General features: G+C 40.1%; 1 protein-coding gene across 2 annotated transcripts in view; it reads right to left on the bottom strand.

Moving 5' to 3' along the window:
- The window catches only part of CRYBG1 (crystallin beta-gamma domain containing 1), a 180,605-nt gene extending 172,742 nt beyond the window's left edge, over positions 1 to 7,863 (bottom strand). The window contains exon 1 of one of the 2 annotated variants that reach the window (XM_031680179.2): positions 7,548 to 7,863. In XM_031680179.2, coding sequence (XP_031536039.2) covers positions 7,548 to 7,714 — 167 coding nt within the window. In that variant the 5' untranslated portion in view covers positions 7,715 to 7,863. The remainder of the gene's footprint in view (positions 1 to 7,547) is intronic. The other variant, XM_031680180.2, reaches the window with a different exon arrangement.
- Positions 7,864 to 19,644: the final 11,781 nt, after the last annotated feature.

The following is a 19,644-nucleotide window of genomic DNA, read 5'->3' as shown; positions in this document are numbered from 1 at the left end:
AAAGCACTTACATTTCTAGGAATTTACATATTTTTTCTCTTCACTACTTTATAAGGAAACTATTTAGTACCAAAAATTAATTTGTTTTCCTATATGTATTAAAATTTCTGCTTGTGAAACCTAGAGCCTAAATATACTCACAGTGGGAATCCAAAGAAGACAGTATTAACCCCAATGATTTCAATGTGCAGTGATTAACTGTAGGACTCAAGACCAACAGGTAGGGAAGCCCTGCCCCAACCCTTATGAGCTCTGTGACATTGGTCAAATTACCATGCCCCTCTGTGCCTCATTTTTCCTCAAAATAGGAATAATAATAATAGTACCTACCTCTCAGGAATGTTATGAATTAACTGTAGTTAATTAAATAGAGTTAATAGTTGTGAAGAGCTTAGAACAGTGTCTGTCTGATACACACAGGGTATGTTGAATAAACTGCATCTTTCAATCAAATCTTGATGGAAAACAATGTCTTCACATAGTCTAGAGTTGTTATTATAAATCAAATGCTTCTTCTATTTTTTGTCTTATTCATAGTATGCACTATTTTGCCTCTTGACCCCAATGACAAGGTAAAGAACTATACAACTAGAGAATCCAGAACTGTCAGGAACCGGTTCTTAACTAATTTGAAAAAAATTAAGATGTGTGTTATGCATGGTATCTTTATGTAACTGCTGGCCAGATCTCTTATCTGAGTTATTCCCTTTGGGATGCCATAACCCTAACTTCTAATAAAGGAGACTCAGTTAGAGTGGCTGGCTTGAAATGGCACACAGCAATAACAAGTACAGCCAGCAGCCAGCTTTCTTCAGCACAATATTTTGCCAAGCTTAACAGCAACTTCCTTTGACTCATTTAACTGCCATATGTGGGAAGGTAAAAAACAAAAGGCACTTGTTAATTCTGGGTTTCATTTTTCTGTGTCATCTACAGATTCGACCTGTCCTTGTCTTGTGTATAACTTGATGAGGGGAGCTGGTGACACCATGAATGGACTTTGGATTCTCCACCTCACTTGTATGTCCTGGCATCTCCTAGTACTTTGTCAAAATGACACCCTGTTATGAAGGGTCTCCGTCATTGCTTCACCTCCATTGAACAGGCCAATCCAGGAGATGCACAGTGCTGTAAAGACAGCACCAAGCAAGTGCTTATTCTCTAGAATGAAGGCTGCTTGTAACTCTGAATCCACAGTGGTTTGATGAGGCATTTGGGTTAGTCCAATGTAGCTGTGTTTTAAAGGAGCAATAAGTGAGCTAATGAGATTCATAGACAATTGATTGGCCTTTCCTGCCAAACTCCCCACAAGTATCTGATAGTCATACATACTTAATCTTGAAAACTCACTTTGGGACAAGATATTGAATTTGCATTTCAATCCTCTCTAAAGACAGCACCAACCAAGTGCTTATTCTCTAGAATGAAGGCTGCTTGTAACTCTGAATCCACAGTGGTTTGATGAGGCATTTGGGTTAGTCCAATGTAGCTGTGTTTTAAAGGAGCAATAAGTGAGCTAATGAGATTCATAGACAATTGATTGGCCTTTCCTGCCAAACTCCCCACAAGTATCTGATAGTCATACATACTTAATCTTGAAAACTCACTTTGGGACAAGATATTGAATTTGCATTTCAATCCTCTCTTGGGTAAAAGTCCAGAATTCCTTTTTCTAAAATGATTTTATGAAAAGACACCTGTTGGATATGCCAGGCAATTTGGTATGAAAATAAAGGTAGATCATTTTTAAGGAAGAACACCTTGTTTTGAGAACATAGGCAATGCTGGACTTTTCTTGAAAGAGACTCCAGGATCATTTTGACAGAAATTGAGTACACACCAAGTTAGCTGTGTACCTCAAATAACAATCTTCATTGGATCTGCACACCTATCTAAAAAAATGTCAAGAGCCACTCATTTTCAGCCTATCATTTTACATTGTCAACATCATGTTTACCTATAATTTCACACAAGGTTTTCAGATCAGTATGTCACATTCCAAATCCAATCTTTAATCCTAGATGCCAAAATAGGGTAAGGGAGCTGAAATATCTCAGGCTCTAGATATTTTAAATACAAAGTTATTCATGCATAATCCTGAATACATGATTCTCTTTATTCATTGTAAATGCCCCTGAGAAAATAAAAGTTTCCATGATTTTTTCTTTTGGTCCAGTCCTGGATATAGTTTAAGATGATCATAACCTTAAGAGGTTTTAGAGCTTTCGATGATCTCTATGTGAGAGAATAAAAATTCTCATTAATTATTCAGTATGAACAAAACTTCTTCATGAGAGAAAACATTTTCTGCTTCCTCGAGGTAATCCTTCTTCTGACCTCAATGCATTTGATTAAATCTTCTATTTCTGTGCTTAATGCATCATATGCGACTTTATTCATCCGTATGCCCCATCCTCTGCTAGACTGCAAGTTTCTCAGGAGCAGAGACTACCTCTAATTCCACTGTTCTACTTCCCAGTGCCTGATACAGAATAAGTGCTCAGTAAGTGGTTGTTGAACATAAGAAACTTCTCTTTAAATTTTGATGGATGATCACTTCAATATATAGAAAGGAATTTAAGCCATAGAACTACCTATCATTAATTCTAGACAAATAATTCTATAGGTCAGATTGCATTGCTTTTCATGAACAGGATCTCTAAATCTTCTATACAATAGGTAAAACATGAAATGGAGATTAAACAATTTGATAACATTTTCCAAGGTAAACAGAAATGCACACAGTTCAAGATTAAAATAATCTCACTAGACACAATTTTCAAAATAAATCATTTTTTTTCTACACAGACATTCCTGAAACACAACTGACCCCACAAATGAACTGAAAGCTTAAGACAGGTGTTTTTAAGGTTAATAGTAAGATGGGCATTTTGAATGAATATAAGGAGTTAGAAAATAAATTTCAATATTGAATATCTTTGCTACATTGCTTTCATCGTGAATAGTAAAGCAGTGATTTGCTGTCTCATCCTTGTAGATAAAGTTTATAACTGAAAGCTAAAGAAGAACAAAGAAATGAACCGAAGCCCAAAGGTTCTAAAGGCCTCCAGAAGTGTTTATGTCACTTGGATATGGACTAAGAAGATTATGACTAAAAGTGTAAAGATAGAGGGTGGATAAAGTCATGCAATGATAAGTGGCAAAGGAAGACCCTATACTACGTTTAGACTCCAAAGTCACTTCGGGAGAGGTGCCTCAAACTCCAAGTATAAAGTTTAGCTTCCTCAGTCAGCGGTATTAAGACTTTTAAGTCACCGAATGCACAAAGGCTGTCCCTTTACAGCTATAAAGTACTTCCAGATACTCGAAGGTACTACAAGTCTTGACAAATCTAGTTACAGCTTCTTCTGGGTTTCAGAAGTTGTTTGAGTCCATTTACAAGGTAGAAGTGGATTTATAAATGCTGCCACCACTACTGTGAAGACAATGACAATGATCACTGCCACAAGCAATCCTGCCCCCACCTGCTTCGCGCTGGGCCTGGGCCAGGTGCTTTATGTCTATAGTACCTGACCCTGAGAGGTCCCACAGGGAAGTGCCGTTGTCTCCACTTCATAGGTGAGGAGGCTGACGCTTAAGGACTGAGGCTTAGAAAACCTACCCAAACGGCAGAGACAGATTTGAAATTGAGTCCATCCAACACCACAGTCTGTATCTTTTTCACTCTCAGAGCTGCCGTTTATTGAACCTCTGTTATCTTCCAGGCACTGTGCTAGACATTTTAAATATATACTTAGAAGTGCCCAAAATAATGCTAAGAGGGAGGTCACAGATCACGAAAGTGAAGTTAGAGCAGTAAAGAGACCTCCCCCGGAGCTTGCTGCTAGTAAGTGACTGGGCTAAAATGTAAATTCCTGCTTTATCAGTGGTGAAACAACCTAAAATTTCAAACTCTTGCCTTTGGCATAAGCTAAATAAAGGAAATAACTCAGTATGTGCTAACCAGTTTAGACGCAATATTACATAAAACAAAACTAGACTTAGCTAGCTGTGTCCTTTATGTTAGAAAATAATTTATTCAGAGTTTTAACACTAAACCAGCCACAAAAGACTGAAAGCTAGAATCAATTAAGTCAGGAAGACTAACACTCTACCGTTCTAGGATGCTTTCAAATAATGTTTTAAATTATTGTTCTTTTTCTAATGGAATAAGGTAATAGTTTATCTTCACAACATTCTAGTGATACAAACAGAGAGTAAGTTGTTTTCCCTTTTTAGAAGGAAAAGATCCACACAAGGACAGAAAGACTAAGAGACTGCTGACAATCCTAAAACTTGAGCCTCGGTACCCTGAAATGAGAAGGCTTTGCTCTCTGACACTGGCTGCATTTTTCTCCAAATGAAATCATGTCTGTTGATTTTCAGTTGATTTCGGGGCCCACTAGCCGCTTGTGTTGGGCATTCCTGCAGAGAGCATTAATGCTTGCCTCTAGGTTTGGAGTTCAGTTCAAGGGTGATCATTTTTAATTCACTGCATTGACCTTTAGCTAAAAGCCCATTTCTAGTCAAAACAACACTAGGTGACTTGATTAGGGGAAATAAAAAGGAAGTACTATTTCCATCATATAGCAGAAATAAACACATAAAATCACTACTCAGAAGGAGGTACAGGCAAGACACTAGGAAGAAAAAGGGGAAACAGCTCCCACTTACTGAGCACTCACAACGTGCCGGTCCCCGCTCTGAACCTGTGACGTGCAGTAACGTGTTTATTTTTATAACAATTCTTCTTATGCCCCTTTTATAGATGAGAAAACTGAAGCACAGAAAGGTTAATGACTTGCCCAGGGTGACACGGCTAATTGTCATAGTAAGCGGAATAGGCATTTAAACCTAGATAGAGAATCCACATTTGATAAATTGTTTACAAAATGAAGTTTAATTCAAAACCTAATAAAGGGCAGTGGCCACTAATGGCTGCTAAGAAAAGCCTGGCCACAGCTCACCAAGCCCTCTCCACACACACCACCACGGTCTCTCTGCTGGCGAGAGAATAACAGACTAGACAGGAGACAAGGCTGACTCACGAGGGCAACGGCTCTATTTCTACAGAAAATAACATATTAACATGTTTACCAAAACCAAGCTGAAAAAGTTTAAGGGTACATTTTAAGAAGAGAGTCAGCCATGTTCAAATTATTTTATGTAAAGAAAGAAAGCAATGGTCACTGATTTTTGGAACACTGATGCTAAAAGTCACAAATGTTTGCAAGATACAGAAATCTGACAGCAACAAATTCTAAACCATCATCAGAACGGTAAGCTCTTTTAGGAAGAGAAGCATCCCCCCCATCCAACCCTATTCTTTGCCATTTCTCCCACGGTGGAGATGGTGGTTACTGAGTTTCTACTTTGTGTTCAGAAGTATGATAAAAGAGTTTACATTTAACAACATAAACCATCATTTGATATTCACGACAGCTCTGTACAGTTAGTATTATTATTTTCTCCATTTTCCAAAGAAAGAAACTGAGACTCAGATAGGTGAAGTAACTTGCCCCAAGTCACACAGCCAGGACATAAGTTCATTTCTGTTTGCTCTAAAAGCTGATAATATTAATCATGTATGCCCAGCAAATAAGAGGGGCCACTTGACTGTCCCATCCTTCTATAGAGACAAAGGCCACAGTGGGTGCTGCACATTCCAGCTGAGTTCCACCACCTCCAAATCCTGGACAGTAATGACAAATGTGGGCAGATGGCTCAAGAGAGCGACAGTGGCCAAAGATGGGCCAGAAAGCTTCGGAGTGCTGCAGCCGCTCTCTTTGTTAGAAACGGGTACACTCTCTCAGAAGGAAACAAAATAGTTATAAAGATGATCTAACTAGAAAAACATCCCAAAGACAGACAAGTAAGTTTAGTTTTCAGAACATGTGTTAGTACAAAGTTTATCATAGTTTCGAAGGAAAGAGTGAAGTGCTTCAAGACTGAACTAAAATACAATAAGCTCAAGAAGAGAAGCAAAAACTCCTATTTTAAGTTTTAGTCTAAAATGTATTTGCATATGAATAAATTGTCTACAGTGGTATATTATTACATTTTGATAGACAGGAAGTGATGGAACTAGGTCAGATCAGAACAACTGTTATGGAAGTGTTTAAAATATTTACTGAGGTAATAGGCAAAATACTTCAATATTGGATACATTATCAAGTAACATTTTGTTAGAAGTTTCAGTTCATAGTTAAGCACAGTAAGTCTTTCAATAGATATAAAATATATTCTATTACAACCAATTACTACCTTGAATGATAAATATGATAAAAAATAAAGTGCTGTCTATCTTAGCACTTTCTCCCTACCTTCTCACACACACTCAGACTGTCCTGAACCACTTCAGGACAGTACTTCTCAGGAAGTATCATGCTTTTCCAAGTGTTAGTGATGTTCATAGTGCAACCTCTGCTTGGAACACGTTGCTCCTCTCCTTTTCTGTCTTATTAAGCCACTCCAGTCATCCTCCTCCGGGAAGCTTCCTGGGATCTCCTCCTCTATGCTAACATCTATCATAGCATTTATCCCACTGTTTATTTTCTGGTCTCCTCAAAAGACTAAGAATTCTTTGATTACAGAGACCACTTTCATTATTTTTAACATCCCATCATTTAGTTAATAAAATTTTTGCTGAATCAATGGAAATATATTGCAAAATTAAGACTTTCTAGAAACAAAAGGGAAAATATGTCTAAAATGCAAATGTTGCACAATATTATTCTGGACCTCATTGTTCATGAGGGTGTGTTTTAAAAACACATACAGGAGGATTTATTGCCAACTATCCTTCATTAAAAATATTTTACATTCTTGAACTGCATACATATACTGTCACTTAAATTGATTATTGTTCAAAGAATGCATCAATTCAGATAGTAGAATTGGATAATTATGCGTACAGGATAAAATCATCACAAAATCATGATAAAAAATTTAAAAGCACAATTGCAGTTACACTTTGAATAACTAGGTGCTGCCTGGTTCTGCCACTGATTCCAATGGGGACAAACCATTTACACTTTGGTCTCAAGTTCTCCAACCATAAGATGGGGGTAATCATCCCTGACACTTCCTCCTCCATTGGGATCTTGCGAAGGCAGCGGAGATACAGTATCTGCAAAAGTGTGGATCTTCGCAACTAAGGCATCGCTATCAAAAGTACTATATAATCCCAAGGTGGAGTTCCTATCATCATTCATTACGGTAATAACCCCTCAGGTTGATAGTTACCAGGTTGATAGTACAGAGACTCTGGCGGAAGGTCTTTGCGAGTTAAAATAAGGCCCCAAGGGTGGGCACCAGTTCTCACGGCTGCTTGGTCTGAGCCGGAAGCCGCCAGAAACCCGGTCACTCGCAGAGCCCAGCACTGACCCTCTCTGGACCCCGTTGCGCTCCTGCCCCGTGAGACCTAACGTGGGCCTTTCGCCGCCTCCGAGTGCGGTCGAGCGAGGCTGACGGTGGAGAGGACTCAAGGGTCAGCGCAGCAGGAGTAGAGAGGAGGGAGGAAGTGAGACCGAGGGGCTCGGGCTTACCTGGCCTCGCTGAGGGGCGCCGGGTGCGGAATGAACACCCCGCAGTCGGACCGCGGAGGTTGCTGCTTCTTCTTGGAGCGCCAGATATGGAAAGGGGTGTGCTTCCTGGGGGTCCTGGAAGGGCTGGACTCCCCTTGGTCGCCCTGAGGTGGCGGCGACAGTGGCATCTTCTTGTCTGCCTCCTCCTCCCGCTGCTCGGACGCTGCCCTCTCGGCCTCCGGCCCTTGTGGAAGAACTCACCCGGGCGCCAGCTCGCCCGCCTTTTCCAACGCGCCGTCCGACCCCGCCCCCTCGTCGCCGGAGCCGGGGACGGCAGATGGTTAGAGCACGAGGACAGAGCGGCACAGCAGCCGGAGCCCTCTGGGGGATGGCGATAGCCGGGCAGCAGCATAGCGCCCCCCGGCGGCGCGGGCGTCACAGGGCGCGAGCCCAGGTGAGGCGCGCGCGCCAGGAGCCTCAGGTAAGGACACGCCCCCGGTCCCAGGCCTGGGTCGAGCGGCGGCCGCGGGGCAGCGACACCTACTGGCTTCTCTGGGAACTGCGTCTCCTGACACTGCATCCCCTGCTCTGCGGAGGGAGCCCAGAGCTGGGTCAGGTTTGAACATCGCCTCCGGTGCATGTGCCATCGGTCGCCCGAGGAGTTGGTCACCCTCTGCCTGTGCCAGGCTGGCACGAAGAGTGGCTTAGACACGAACCCCGCCTGAAGAAGGATGGGAGAGGCGCATCCGGCAGCTGGGCCTCTCGGCAATTAGGATTGTTCTATCTGGCCTTCGGCTGTCTTACGCAATGTCATGTGTTGGGTGGATTCTGTTCCTGCTTTGTAAATACGGGTACAATTCCTCTCCTCTCCCTTCAAGAGTCTGCAAAATTAATTTGTATTTGCACCTCATAAAGCACAAGAGGATAATAAAACAGAAGGGAATTAGGCATATTCCCCAGTTCCCAAGGACTTCATAGGTCCCTCGCTGGGAATTAAATGCTAGTCCCACCGGGCTCTCCCTCATCCGCTTTACTGTTACTGACTTCCTTTTCTTAGCCTCACAACCGTGGTTAAATAGAAAAGGCAACTAATATTTAAGCAAAGGAAGTCCATGAGCAATTATTTCGGGTATCATTAGAGTAAAAATCGCTCAACAGCCAAGCACTGCTGTAAACCTCAATGCAGTACTAGTCCCTCTTACACTGTAATACTTTCTTCTTTTCTCTTTGAAGGACAGCTCATTCATTTATTCACTCAATCATTCAAGGAATATTCATTTTTATTTATTTTTATATTTACATTTTAATCAATGTAATCCTACATACAGTTAAAAATCACAAATCATTAACGTTTACATATTTATGTAGTTGAGGGTGTAAATGTTTTTAATGACATTGTCCTAGGAAATCCTTCTTTATGTGGTTTTTAAATATACCATTGTAAAAGTATAGAGTATTTCCCAAACTTCTTAGTCTCTCTCCTGTCTCCTTCCAGTGCCTTACCCCTCCCTTCTGTAAATGCTAAACATCCTCCCAATTTATATCAGCAGGGATTAGTTTTGCCTCTTCTGGAACTGCATTGAAGTAGAACCACAATATGCACTATTTTTCCTCTGGTTTCTTTTACTTAGTATTAGTCTTTGAGAGTCATCCATATTGCTGCATGTTGCAGGTTTTAAAAAATGTTGTGTACTACTCCATGATACAAATATTTTGCAGTTCATTGTCTATTCTATTGTGGGTGGACACTTTAAGTTATTTCCAGTTGGGCGCTATTATGAATAAAGCTGATATGAACCTTTTTGTTCTAAGTTCAGCCTTTGGGTAACAGTGAGTGTATGTACATGTACAGCTTTAGTAAATTTAGTAAATTTTGTCAAACAATTTTCCAAAAGGTAACAGTATAGTTTCCTCTCAGCAATGTTTAAAATTTCCAGTTTTTCTGCCTTTTCATCACACTTGATATCATCAACTTTTTTCATATTAGCCCTTCTCAGGGGGTGTAGTGGTCTCTCATTGTGGTTTTAATTTGTATTTCCTCAAGAAACATTTATTGAGCACTAGTTAGTGCCAGACCCTGACTGGGGTAGGGGGTGGTTTGTGACTGACAGACACATAGATGATATACATCAAAGGGCAAGAGAATTAGTAGAGGTACATACCAGGCCATATGAGAGTTTGAAAACATTACTGACCCAGCCTGGGGGTTTGGGGTGGAGGAAGAGGAGTGGCCTGAAAAGGTTTATTATAAAAGTAGCCCTTGAGCTGAATCTTAACGAGGGCAGAGGGATCAGGAAGAAAAGAGGAAGAGAAGGGAAGAGAGAAAGAAGGAAAAGAGAAACAAAAGGGGTACAGGGAAGAGGGAAAAAGAGGACATCTTCTCATGCACACCTGCTCCAATGTTTACAAGTTCAGTAATTCAGTCCTTCATTACTGACTCTTCCAAGCCAAGTTCTTCTGCCACCAGGAAATCTGGAACGTATTTCAGTTTTCACACTGTTCATATTGCATGGACATTATTTGTTTACATGTGTGTCTCCTATTAGACTGAAAGAAACTTAAGAACATTTCTCATTTACTTTCATATTTTCAAAATATACATGTCTATTCATTGAAATAACTAATCAAATAAATTGGTATATTAACTTAACTGGATACCTAGAATTTTCAGGCACACTTCTTTCAGACTGTACACTTTGTAAGAGCAAAGGTCACATGTGTCTTTTTCACTGTGACATCCCCAATGACTAGCACAGTGCCTAGAACAGAGTTGGCACCCAGTATGTATTTTTTATCTAAATTATATAAAAAATTAGACATGTGCATAGAAGCCTAAGGTACAGTACCTGTGATTAATCTAGTGAGGGAAGCAGACACTTAAATACAATACAAGTTGATAAAATACAACTAAAACAATACAACTTGATGTGTTCTAACCTAAGTGTCTCGCTGTTTTTCATTCATGGTAAAAACAGATCCACTCAGGCTTGTTTAAGCAATAAATTAACTTACCATATTAGGTGGCTCATAGAATATCACACAAAGCTGGAGAGTCAGACTCTGAGGCCTAAACATGCCCAGCCAGCCCTGAGATCTGGTCTAGAAAGTACCACTCTCACCAGCCCTCAGCCCCAGGGGCTGCACACAGGCGGATCTGCTACTGCCACCCCAAGAATCAAAGACCTGTTCTCTTTTCTTAATTAATTTTTTCAATTGAAGTATAGTTGATTTACAATGTGTTAGTTCCTGGAGTACAGCATCATGATTCAGTTATACTATGTATATTCTTTTTCATAACAGGTTAGTACAATTATTTGAATTGAATATATTGAAATATATTGACTATAGTTCCCTGTGCTATATAGTAGGTCCTTGTTGTATTTATTTTATATATAGTAAATTTGTATCTGCTAATCCCAAACTCCTAATATAGCCCTCCCTACCCCTTTCCTTTTTAATAACCATAAGTTTGTTTTCTATGTCTGTGAGTCTCTATTTTGTAAATAAGTCCATTTGTATCATTTTTTAGATTCCACATCAAAATGATATCATATTATATTTGTCTTTCTCTGTCTGACTTACTTCACTTAGCATGATAATCTCTAGGTCCACCCATGTTGCTGCTAAAGCACCTGTTCTGATCACTCTTGACAAATCAATCCCCGACCCTGCCCCCTTTACATACATATTGCTCACTTAAAAAAAAAAAGAAAAAGTTCCATGCAGGTATATCTGATTGGGGAAGCCCGGATTATTTACTGGCTTCTTAGCTGCAAGGGAGATTTGAGTTTTTCTGGGTTCTACTTCAAAGAGATGGAATTCATGTAGCTAAAAAATTGCCAAACATAACATAGGTACTCAAGAGAGTCTAGGCAGCCAAAAGCATAAAAGGTGGTCACTGCACTGCCAAAGAAGAGGGAGAAAGGCTATGGGAACACAAAAGAAGTGACTAACTCTGTATGGCTTAGGGAAGTCATCAGCAGGGACGTGACAGGTTTATGAGCTGTGCTGATGAATAAGAAGGTATCAGATGAAGAAGAGAGGGCTGGCAATCCAAGAAGAGTAAACAACATGGGCCAAGGCCCAGGGTTGTGAAAGGGCATGTGTTGGTGGGGAACAGTGAGAAGTTCAGTGAGGCTGGATAAAAGGGGATGGGGTGGGGCTGAGTGGTAAGAGATGACGTTGGTAAAATCAGGTGGGGCCAGATTGCTAAGCACTTGGTAAGCCATGCTTTTAAGGAATTGGGATTTAGCTTTACAGGCAATAAGGACTCAGCTTACATTTGTAAGTAGACGAGTGACAGAAACAAACTTGGGTTTTACAAAGTGTACCCTGAATGGAGTGGAGTAGGGAGAAACTAGTAAGACGAAAGTATTTGAGGAAGACCAGTTAAGAGGTTGCTGCAAGAGGTCAGGGGAGAGGTGATGGGAGCCCACACCAAGGCAGTGGGGTGGAAACTGAGATGAGGGGATGAATACAAGTTCATGTAGGAAATGGAATCACCAGGACTCCCAGTGAATGAAGGAGAACAATGGGGTTAGATTTTTAACGTAGGTAAATGGATGGAGGTGAAACCACTAATTGAAAAACAGGAAACCCGGAGAAAGATCAGGGTCTCTGGGCATGAATATATTGAGGCTGAGTGCCTGGAGGCTCTACAGGCAGAGATATCTAAGAATTCATTGAAAAATATGATTCTGGAGGCCATAGGTCAGGCCACCTTTGTAGTTTTGGACATCATCACTGAATAGGTAGGAGTTGATGTCATGAAATCGGATGAAAGTACCTGGGGCAAATGTGTAGAATAAGGATAAAGGAGGAACAAGGACAAAACCCTGAGTAACATCAACATTCAAGTGCTTTGCAGGTAAGGGAGAACCCACACAACAGGGGCCAGGCAGGGCAGTTAAAGAGGAAGGAAGATGTCTGGGGCAAAGTGTATCCCCTTGGCAAGGTCATGCGATTTCTATCTTCAAGATTTTAATAGACAGAAGTGGGGTCCTCTGTCTGTCTTATAACGCCCTTTGCACGTCTCTCCCTCCAGCCAGCAACCTGAGGTCCATTTTAAATGGACCCCTCATCCTCCAAGAGGCCAACTCCCTCTAACTTACAGTGATTTTATAAAAGTTTTTCTCTAGTCTTCTGTAGTATTTTCTACCTAAATTTAAGTTGACCTTCTGGTAAATCATTAAACAAACCCCAAACTTTCACTCTTCCCATAAAGAAGTAGAGTCCATTTTCTCACTTCTTAAATATGGGTTGGCCATGTGACTTGTTCTGGCAAATGAAACATTAGCACATGTGATGCAAGCAGTACTTGAAAAGAGCTTGTACTTAGGGGCTTATGTCCTTCCTTCTTTTGGGATCTTGTTGCTATATGAACATTCCTAAACTAGACTGCAGGATGATGAGAGATGTGTGGCTAAGTCATTCCCATCAACCCCAGTCAACCGACAGCCAACTATCAGAAATATGACTGAGACCATCAGGGACCAGCCAATTCCCAGTCAAGCTACCGGCTGGTCCCTGACACGTGAAAGAGCCCATCAAATATCAGCTAAGCTTGTCCCAGACCAGAACTGCTCAGCAGAATCATGAGCCAAATAAATAGTGCAGTCTTAAGCCACTATTTCTTTGGTCTAAAAATACTTCTTAAAAAAAAAAAAGAGCAGTGACCTGGCGTAAGATCAGTAAAAGCCAACTCAGTTGTGAACACCTTTTGTAGATTAACCTCAGAGATGTACAATGATTGTAGGCAGTATAAAATCCTAAACTACCACATAAAGATTCAATTATGTCCAAAATGCTTAATAAGAAAATGTCTTAGCCCAAATCAGTTGCAAAGTATGTATCTGAATTAGATAAATTGAAAATCTACTTACAAAAATAATATATAGAACAGGGAATTCTCCAAGTGGCCTTAATATCATAAACATTTTGACAAATGCCATATTCATGTAACTACCATTACAGGCATGATATGGAATATGGAAAATCCTCTAATGTCTCCTATGCACATTAGTTAATCCTCCTAACTACTTTAGTAGGTATTTGTATTTATGATTCCCATTTTTTGGACAAGAAAAACTGAGACTAAAAGGCTAAGAGCAGTTGATTAATTTATTCAGAGTTACACAGTTAGTAAGGGGCAGAGCTTGAACTTCAGCCAAGTTCTGTCTGACTCTAAATCCCATGATGTGAATACACCCTTTCATTAGTATTTTTTGTATTCCATTTGTTCAGCATTGTAGTTCCCATTTTGTTACACAATGAGCTGGCCATAGAGCTGTGATAACAAGAGGAAATTAAAATGAATCTTTCAAAAATAATAAGAATAGGGTGAATGAACTACAAGATAAATTTTATGTCAAATTAGTGGCATATACCTTATTACACAAGATTAAAACCAGTAAAATTTTTGGTTCATTGATATGGTAGTAGATACTTCAGTAGTTGTGAGTTTTAACTTTACGTCACAATTGAGGATTTCATTAGTCACTTGAATTTAGGAATACCCTAGGATAAAATTTGATAGTTCATGGCTGCTTGACGCTGACCCAGACAGTTCTTGTCCTCAGGTAGCTTACCATCGAATTTCACAGATAAAACAATTATCTGCACTACGGTTTTATTTAGAGTTCTCACATAATGGTAGCCACAGTGAGACCCTGGCTCTGCTCTGAGCTCCTTGACTTCCGAAAACCTCTCTAGCAATTGCTGCAGATTGAAGAAGCAGCGGAAGCCAGAGAGTCAGCCTTAACAGAGTTATCCTTGCATGAAATCAACCTCAAGCTGTAGGAAACAACTAATTAATTAGTTAACGATTAAAACTTAGTTTGTTTGAGAAATATGTAAGCTAACAACCCTTAAAACATGTGTTTTATCAAGGAAACTTTTAACACTAGGAGTGGACAAACATCTTTGCACAATCTGAAGTCAAATATGTTGCTTTGAGCTAAACATATATCTATATTCAGCACATATCTTTGTACCTAGATGTTTGCTTATAGTCATAAGATTTAGTTGTTCTCCTATCTAATCATCTATTAAGAGGCAACACTGGTATTTTTAATAAATACATCCTTTATTCAATCAACAAGCATGGCTCAGGGCACTGCTAAGTCTATGTGGGAGCCAAAACATCCTTTAGGAGTTTAACATATAATTAACACATAAGATTAATAAATATCAAATAATTAAAGAGCAAAATTTGAAAGTTGCTGCTTTAATGTGGACCTTTAATCATCATTTTATCGTTATCTTCCTAACCTAATGCATAAAAACCAATAAATTTTATTTTTGTCTGTCTCATTCCTTGGCTGCACCTTACTCCACCATTACTCCTACACTCCTTAATTCTAAATGTTGTCCTAAATAATTAATGAGGACAACACCCACACCTGATTTACTGGAACATTCAAATTGCTTGGATGAGGTCCCATACTGCAACTAAGATATGGTGATCTTAACCTACCTTAACCTCACCTACCACCCAGGTTAAGCATTGCCTATCCGTTGTAATTGAGAGCATTTTATAATTCTTCCAGATGAATGAAGACTTTGCAAGAGAAGACATAATTATTACATGGAGAAACAAAAGTAATATTTCTTCTCATATGCAGTGCTTATTAACTTATATGAATTATATGTTATTGGATTTTTTTACTCTTATTTGTCTTTTTGTTCCAAAAAAGGATTTGAAGTAGGGGAGAAAAATATAGATAATCCATAAGCAATGGGCTATGTAGGTTGATTTCCCTACTAAAAAACATGGACTATAATATCATACACTATAGTAACAGCATAATAAAAGTAGCTTAAATATTTAAGCAACTAGATTCAAACACTGCTTAACTTGCTAGCTATGGGTAATGTATACATGGGACAATCTAGCCCATTACTTGCTCTATTTAGCATCTAGAGCAATTCACGTCAATGTGGGTTAATTATTCTGACTAAATGAATCAGTGAATTCAGTTCAAAAGTTGGTATAAATGATTTTCCTCCTACTGAATTGACATTGACTATGGTGTAACCATTACCCAAATTATAGCATTCTAGGTAAAACCCATAGTATCAGATCTTAAACAGACTGTCATTTTTAAAAAGTAGAATTAAATGAGATCATGCAGCAGATATGGCTAGTTGTCTACCCCAACATCCATTTCCCCCTTTTCAAAACATTACCTTGATTATATTTGAGGTAAGAAAGGTATTCAACTAAAAATACTTAATTTCTCAATCTCTCTTCCAGCAGTGGTGGCCATTCGACACCATTTTGGTAAGTGAAATATAGGTGGATATACTTGGGGAAGGTTTGCCTTCTTAAATAAAATAGCAAATCTTCAAGAGGACAAGGTCCTTGACCTCCATCCTTTCTGTCTTCTTTTCTTCCTTCCTCCAAGGACTCGGATGTTGTGCCAAAGAAGACAAATCCAATTGTATGGCCCAAAGGACAGTGGGGCAGGACGATAAAAGCATCCTGGGGCAATAGTGATACCTACCTCTAGACTTCTTCTAATGTCAAAAATAATATATCTCTATTTTGGTTGAATTTTCTGCCATCTGCAGTCAAATCGCACAGATGATAAAAGTGCCCAAAATGGGTGCCCAAAAAATGAAGATCTGGGAAACAAGAAATTCTTTAGAAAAGCTTTAATTAATTAATTAACATGAAAACATGTGAGGGAATTTGTAGCAGGGAGATGAAAACAATGACATTAATAATAATTGTTATAGTTAATTTTTACTGAGTGCTTGCCATAAGCCAGGTACTATGCTATGTATTATATGTCTGGTATATGGCATACATGTACTTATATGTATATATATATATGTATAATTTATTACTTATAGCACAACTATTCGTATCCCTATTTTACAGGTGAGAAGAATGAAGTTTGGAAAAATTAAATAATTTGCCTAAAGTTACATAGCTAATTGAGCTAATTGGTAGGGCTAGGATTTCTTCTTCCTTCCTTCCTTCCTTCCTTCCTTCCTTCCTTCCTTCCTTCCTTCCTTCCTTCCTTCCTTCCTCCCTTCCTTCTTTCCTTCCATCCTTCCTTCCTTCCTCTTTCCTTCCTTCCTCCCTTCCTTCCTTTCTTTCTCACTTTCTTTCTTATTTTTTTTTGTTTGTTTAAACAAGGGCAATTTACTTTCTCACAGTTCTGGAGGTTAAAAGTCCAAGATGAAGGTGTTGGCAGGGTTGGTTTCATCTGAGGCTTCTCCTTGGCTTGTACGTGGCTGCCTTCTCACTGTGTCCTCACACATCATCTCTGTGTGTGTGTCCTCTACTCATATGGATACTAGCCGTATTGGATTAGGGCCCATCCTGAAGACCTCATTTTAATGCAATCACTTCTTCAAACACCTTATCTCCAAATAAAGTCACATTCTGAGGTACTGGGGGCCAGGGTTTCAACTAGCCTGGGATTCTGAACATCACACTGTGCCTGTCCTTAATCTTCCCTTCCCCTCACCACAGCTCCATACTCAGGCGAGAAGATCAAGTGTAAAAGGGCAAGACAGGAATTTGACTTAGTCTAGGAACAGATGAGTAAGGTGTTGCCCAAAGAGGAGTGGAGGAGAAAGCATTAGCTCACAAAACAACATCCTGCTTTCTAAATAAACATCAGATTACGATATGTAGGGGAAAAAAAGCAACGCAGGAGCAATTCATGATGAATAGGTTTATCTTGTTTATTCCTAAATGGCTAGCAAATGAGCGCCAGGAACAAAAGAAAAATCTAAAAAGAAGGAGGAATGGTCTAAAAATGAAACTTTGGAGAGCCAAAGCTATTTAGACTGCCTTTCAAAACCTGATTGCAATGGACACTTTACAGAATTGCACTTTTATTTACAATGATGTGAATGTATTAAAAAGACAGTATCTGCTTGTTAAAGTGTAGTGGCAGCCAGAGGAACTTGCCTCATCAGACCTTCAACTGCCGGTGGGAGTAACTGACTAGGGGTGCAGAGCTGCGCTGCGAAATCCAAATCCATGCTTCCCACAGGCTGTTCTGGGCCAAAGATAGACACCTCCCCTCCCCACCTCACCTGTGCAGACTGTAAAGCCTTCTTACTCCCCAAAGACATGGGATTCCCCTGACTGGCAACTCTGGCTCAACAATTCCTCAGAATTCCTTGCATCTAACTTCCTGAGGCTGCACTAGCTTACTGATGGCTCTCCTGGCCCCTCTCGTCTCCTTCCGCATTTTCTGTCACGGCGATTTCTCCTAATAACATCTTTACAAATTTAATCCCATCTGGGCGTTTGCTTGTGGGAGGGCCCAGGCTAACACAAGTGATAAATGACTCTCTATGAAAATCCCTCCAGTCTGTCATTCTCTCTTGAGCTCTAGATCTCCTTAGATGTTACCACAAATTTCCACACGGATTCTTCACAGGCAAGCTCCGTTTTGTAAGCCTCTGTCTTGGCAGGAACGTTAAAAACCTCAGCCCTCCTCACACACATCTTCCATCTAATCAGTCACTGCTCGCCTTCCCGCCCTCTCCTTTCCATTCCATGCCGTTATCTTTCTCCTCATTTCTCAGTTGACTATAGTAGCTTTTTGTTTGCTCTCATTGCCTCCAGCACTGGTCAATATACTCTTCATGCCAGGGTCTGAGGAAGCTTCCCAAGCCATAAATCTGATCATATCACATCCTTAATTGAGCCCCTTCAAATGGCTCCCCTGTGGTTACAGCAGGAGCTTTAGAATCTTCTTGACTTAACCTACAGGAGGAAAGAAATTCTACACCACAACTCAAGGCACACATAATAATCCAGGATGTGCAGATGTATGCATGATATGCATCACTGATGTGAAACAAACGTACCCTGCTACTTGTGATACACTCTGATATTTTCTTATCTATTCTATTCTGTTCTGTTCCTCTGTTCTATAAAATTCTATTTCCCACAAAAGGAATTATTGCAAACCACTGAACTGATCTCACAATCAACTAATAGATCATAAGGTACCATTTAGAAAATCCTGGTCTAGAGGATAAAGTTCAAACTGCTTACCTTGGTTTCCAAGCCTTATGCTGACATAACCCTGGATGACAATTCAGGCTTCATTCATTTATTCATCTCACCAGTAAATAGCTGCCAAACACCCACTCCCTGTCAGTCCTATCTATGTGGGGAATTAAACTGTGAGTAAAGGCTCAGTGCCGACCCAAGAGGAGAATGTGGTATTTTGTGGAACATAGATCAGTTAAAAGTCTATTACCACTCAGTGATGAAATGAAGGGAAATACAGACTGTTAAGGCAGCACACAGGAGAGGTACTTAGGCCATTCTTGGGGAGGGAGGGTGAGTGGGTGGAAAGCCTTCCCAGAGGAAGAGACCTCTAAACTGACACCTACGAGGTAAGCAGGAGTTAATCAGGGTAAGGAGTGGTGAGAAGCAGTGTCCCAGGCAGAAGGAATAGCCTGTATAGCCGCAGAGGTGATAGAGGGCAGGACCTTTTGGAAGAGTGAAAAGTGTTTCTGTGCGGCTGCAGGACAGAGCTCGAGGCACATGGTAGGAGATGAGGATGGAGAGGCACTGAAGGCCCCATAGAGGGTGTTGAAAGCCATCCTTATTCTTTTAGGCCAGTGATTTTCAAATCTGTCCTAGGGAACCTGAGGGCTCTACGAGGTGCCTTGGGGACTGTATGGAGAGACAAGATCAAGGCCGAGCACGAAGGGCTTTCTTTGTCCCCTTCAACCCAAATATCAGTAGCACAATGTTGGCATTGGGAATATGGATTCCCAAAATTGGGAAGAGTGGAAAATGGATTGAACAAGGGCTAGATGCACAGGTGTCCCAAACTCGGGATATGGCAGAGAGAGGAGTAGGAAGAATTTAAAGTTAAGAGAAAGAAAAGACAGCACTGGTGATTGAATTTTTGAACATGTTCTCATCTTTTACACTTGCTGTCTTCTGTTCCCTTTGCCTGGAACAGGGGTTCTTAAACCTGATTTATTCATCATTTTTGTTTGTTTGTTTGTTTGTTTTTTGTTTTGTAGTGAATCCCTTAGACAGTCTGGTAAAGTCTCTGGAGCCTTTCTCAGAATAATGTATTCAAATGCATAAACATCCATATTATTACAAAGAGACATCCACATT

The sequence above is a fragment of the Vicugna pacos genome, chromosome 8 (assembly GCF_048564905.1).
Source record: "Vicugna pacos chromosome 8, VicPac4, whole genome shotgun sequence".
Classification (NCBI taxonomy): Eukaryota; Metazoa; Chordata; class Mammalia; order Artiodactyla; family Camelidae; genus Vicugna; species Vicugna pacos.
Note: the sequence above shows the minus strand (reverse complement) of the source record. Positions and strands in the feature narration are given on the sequence as shown.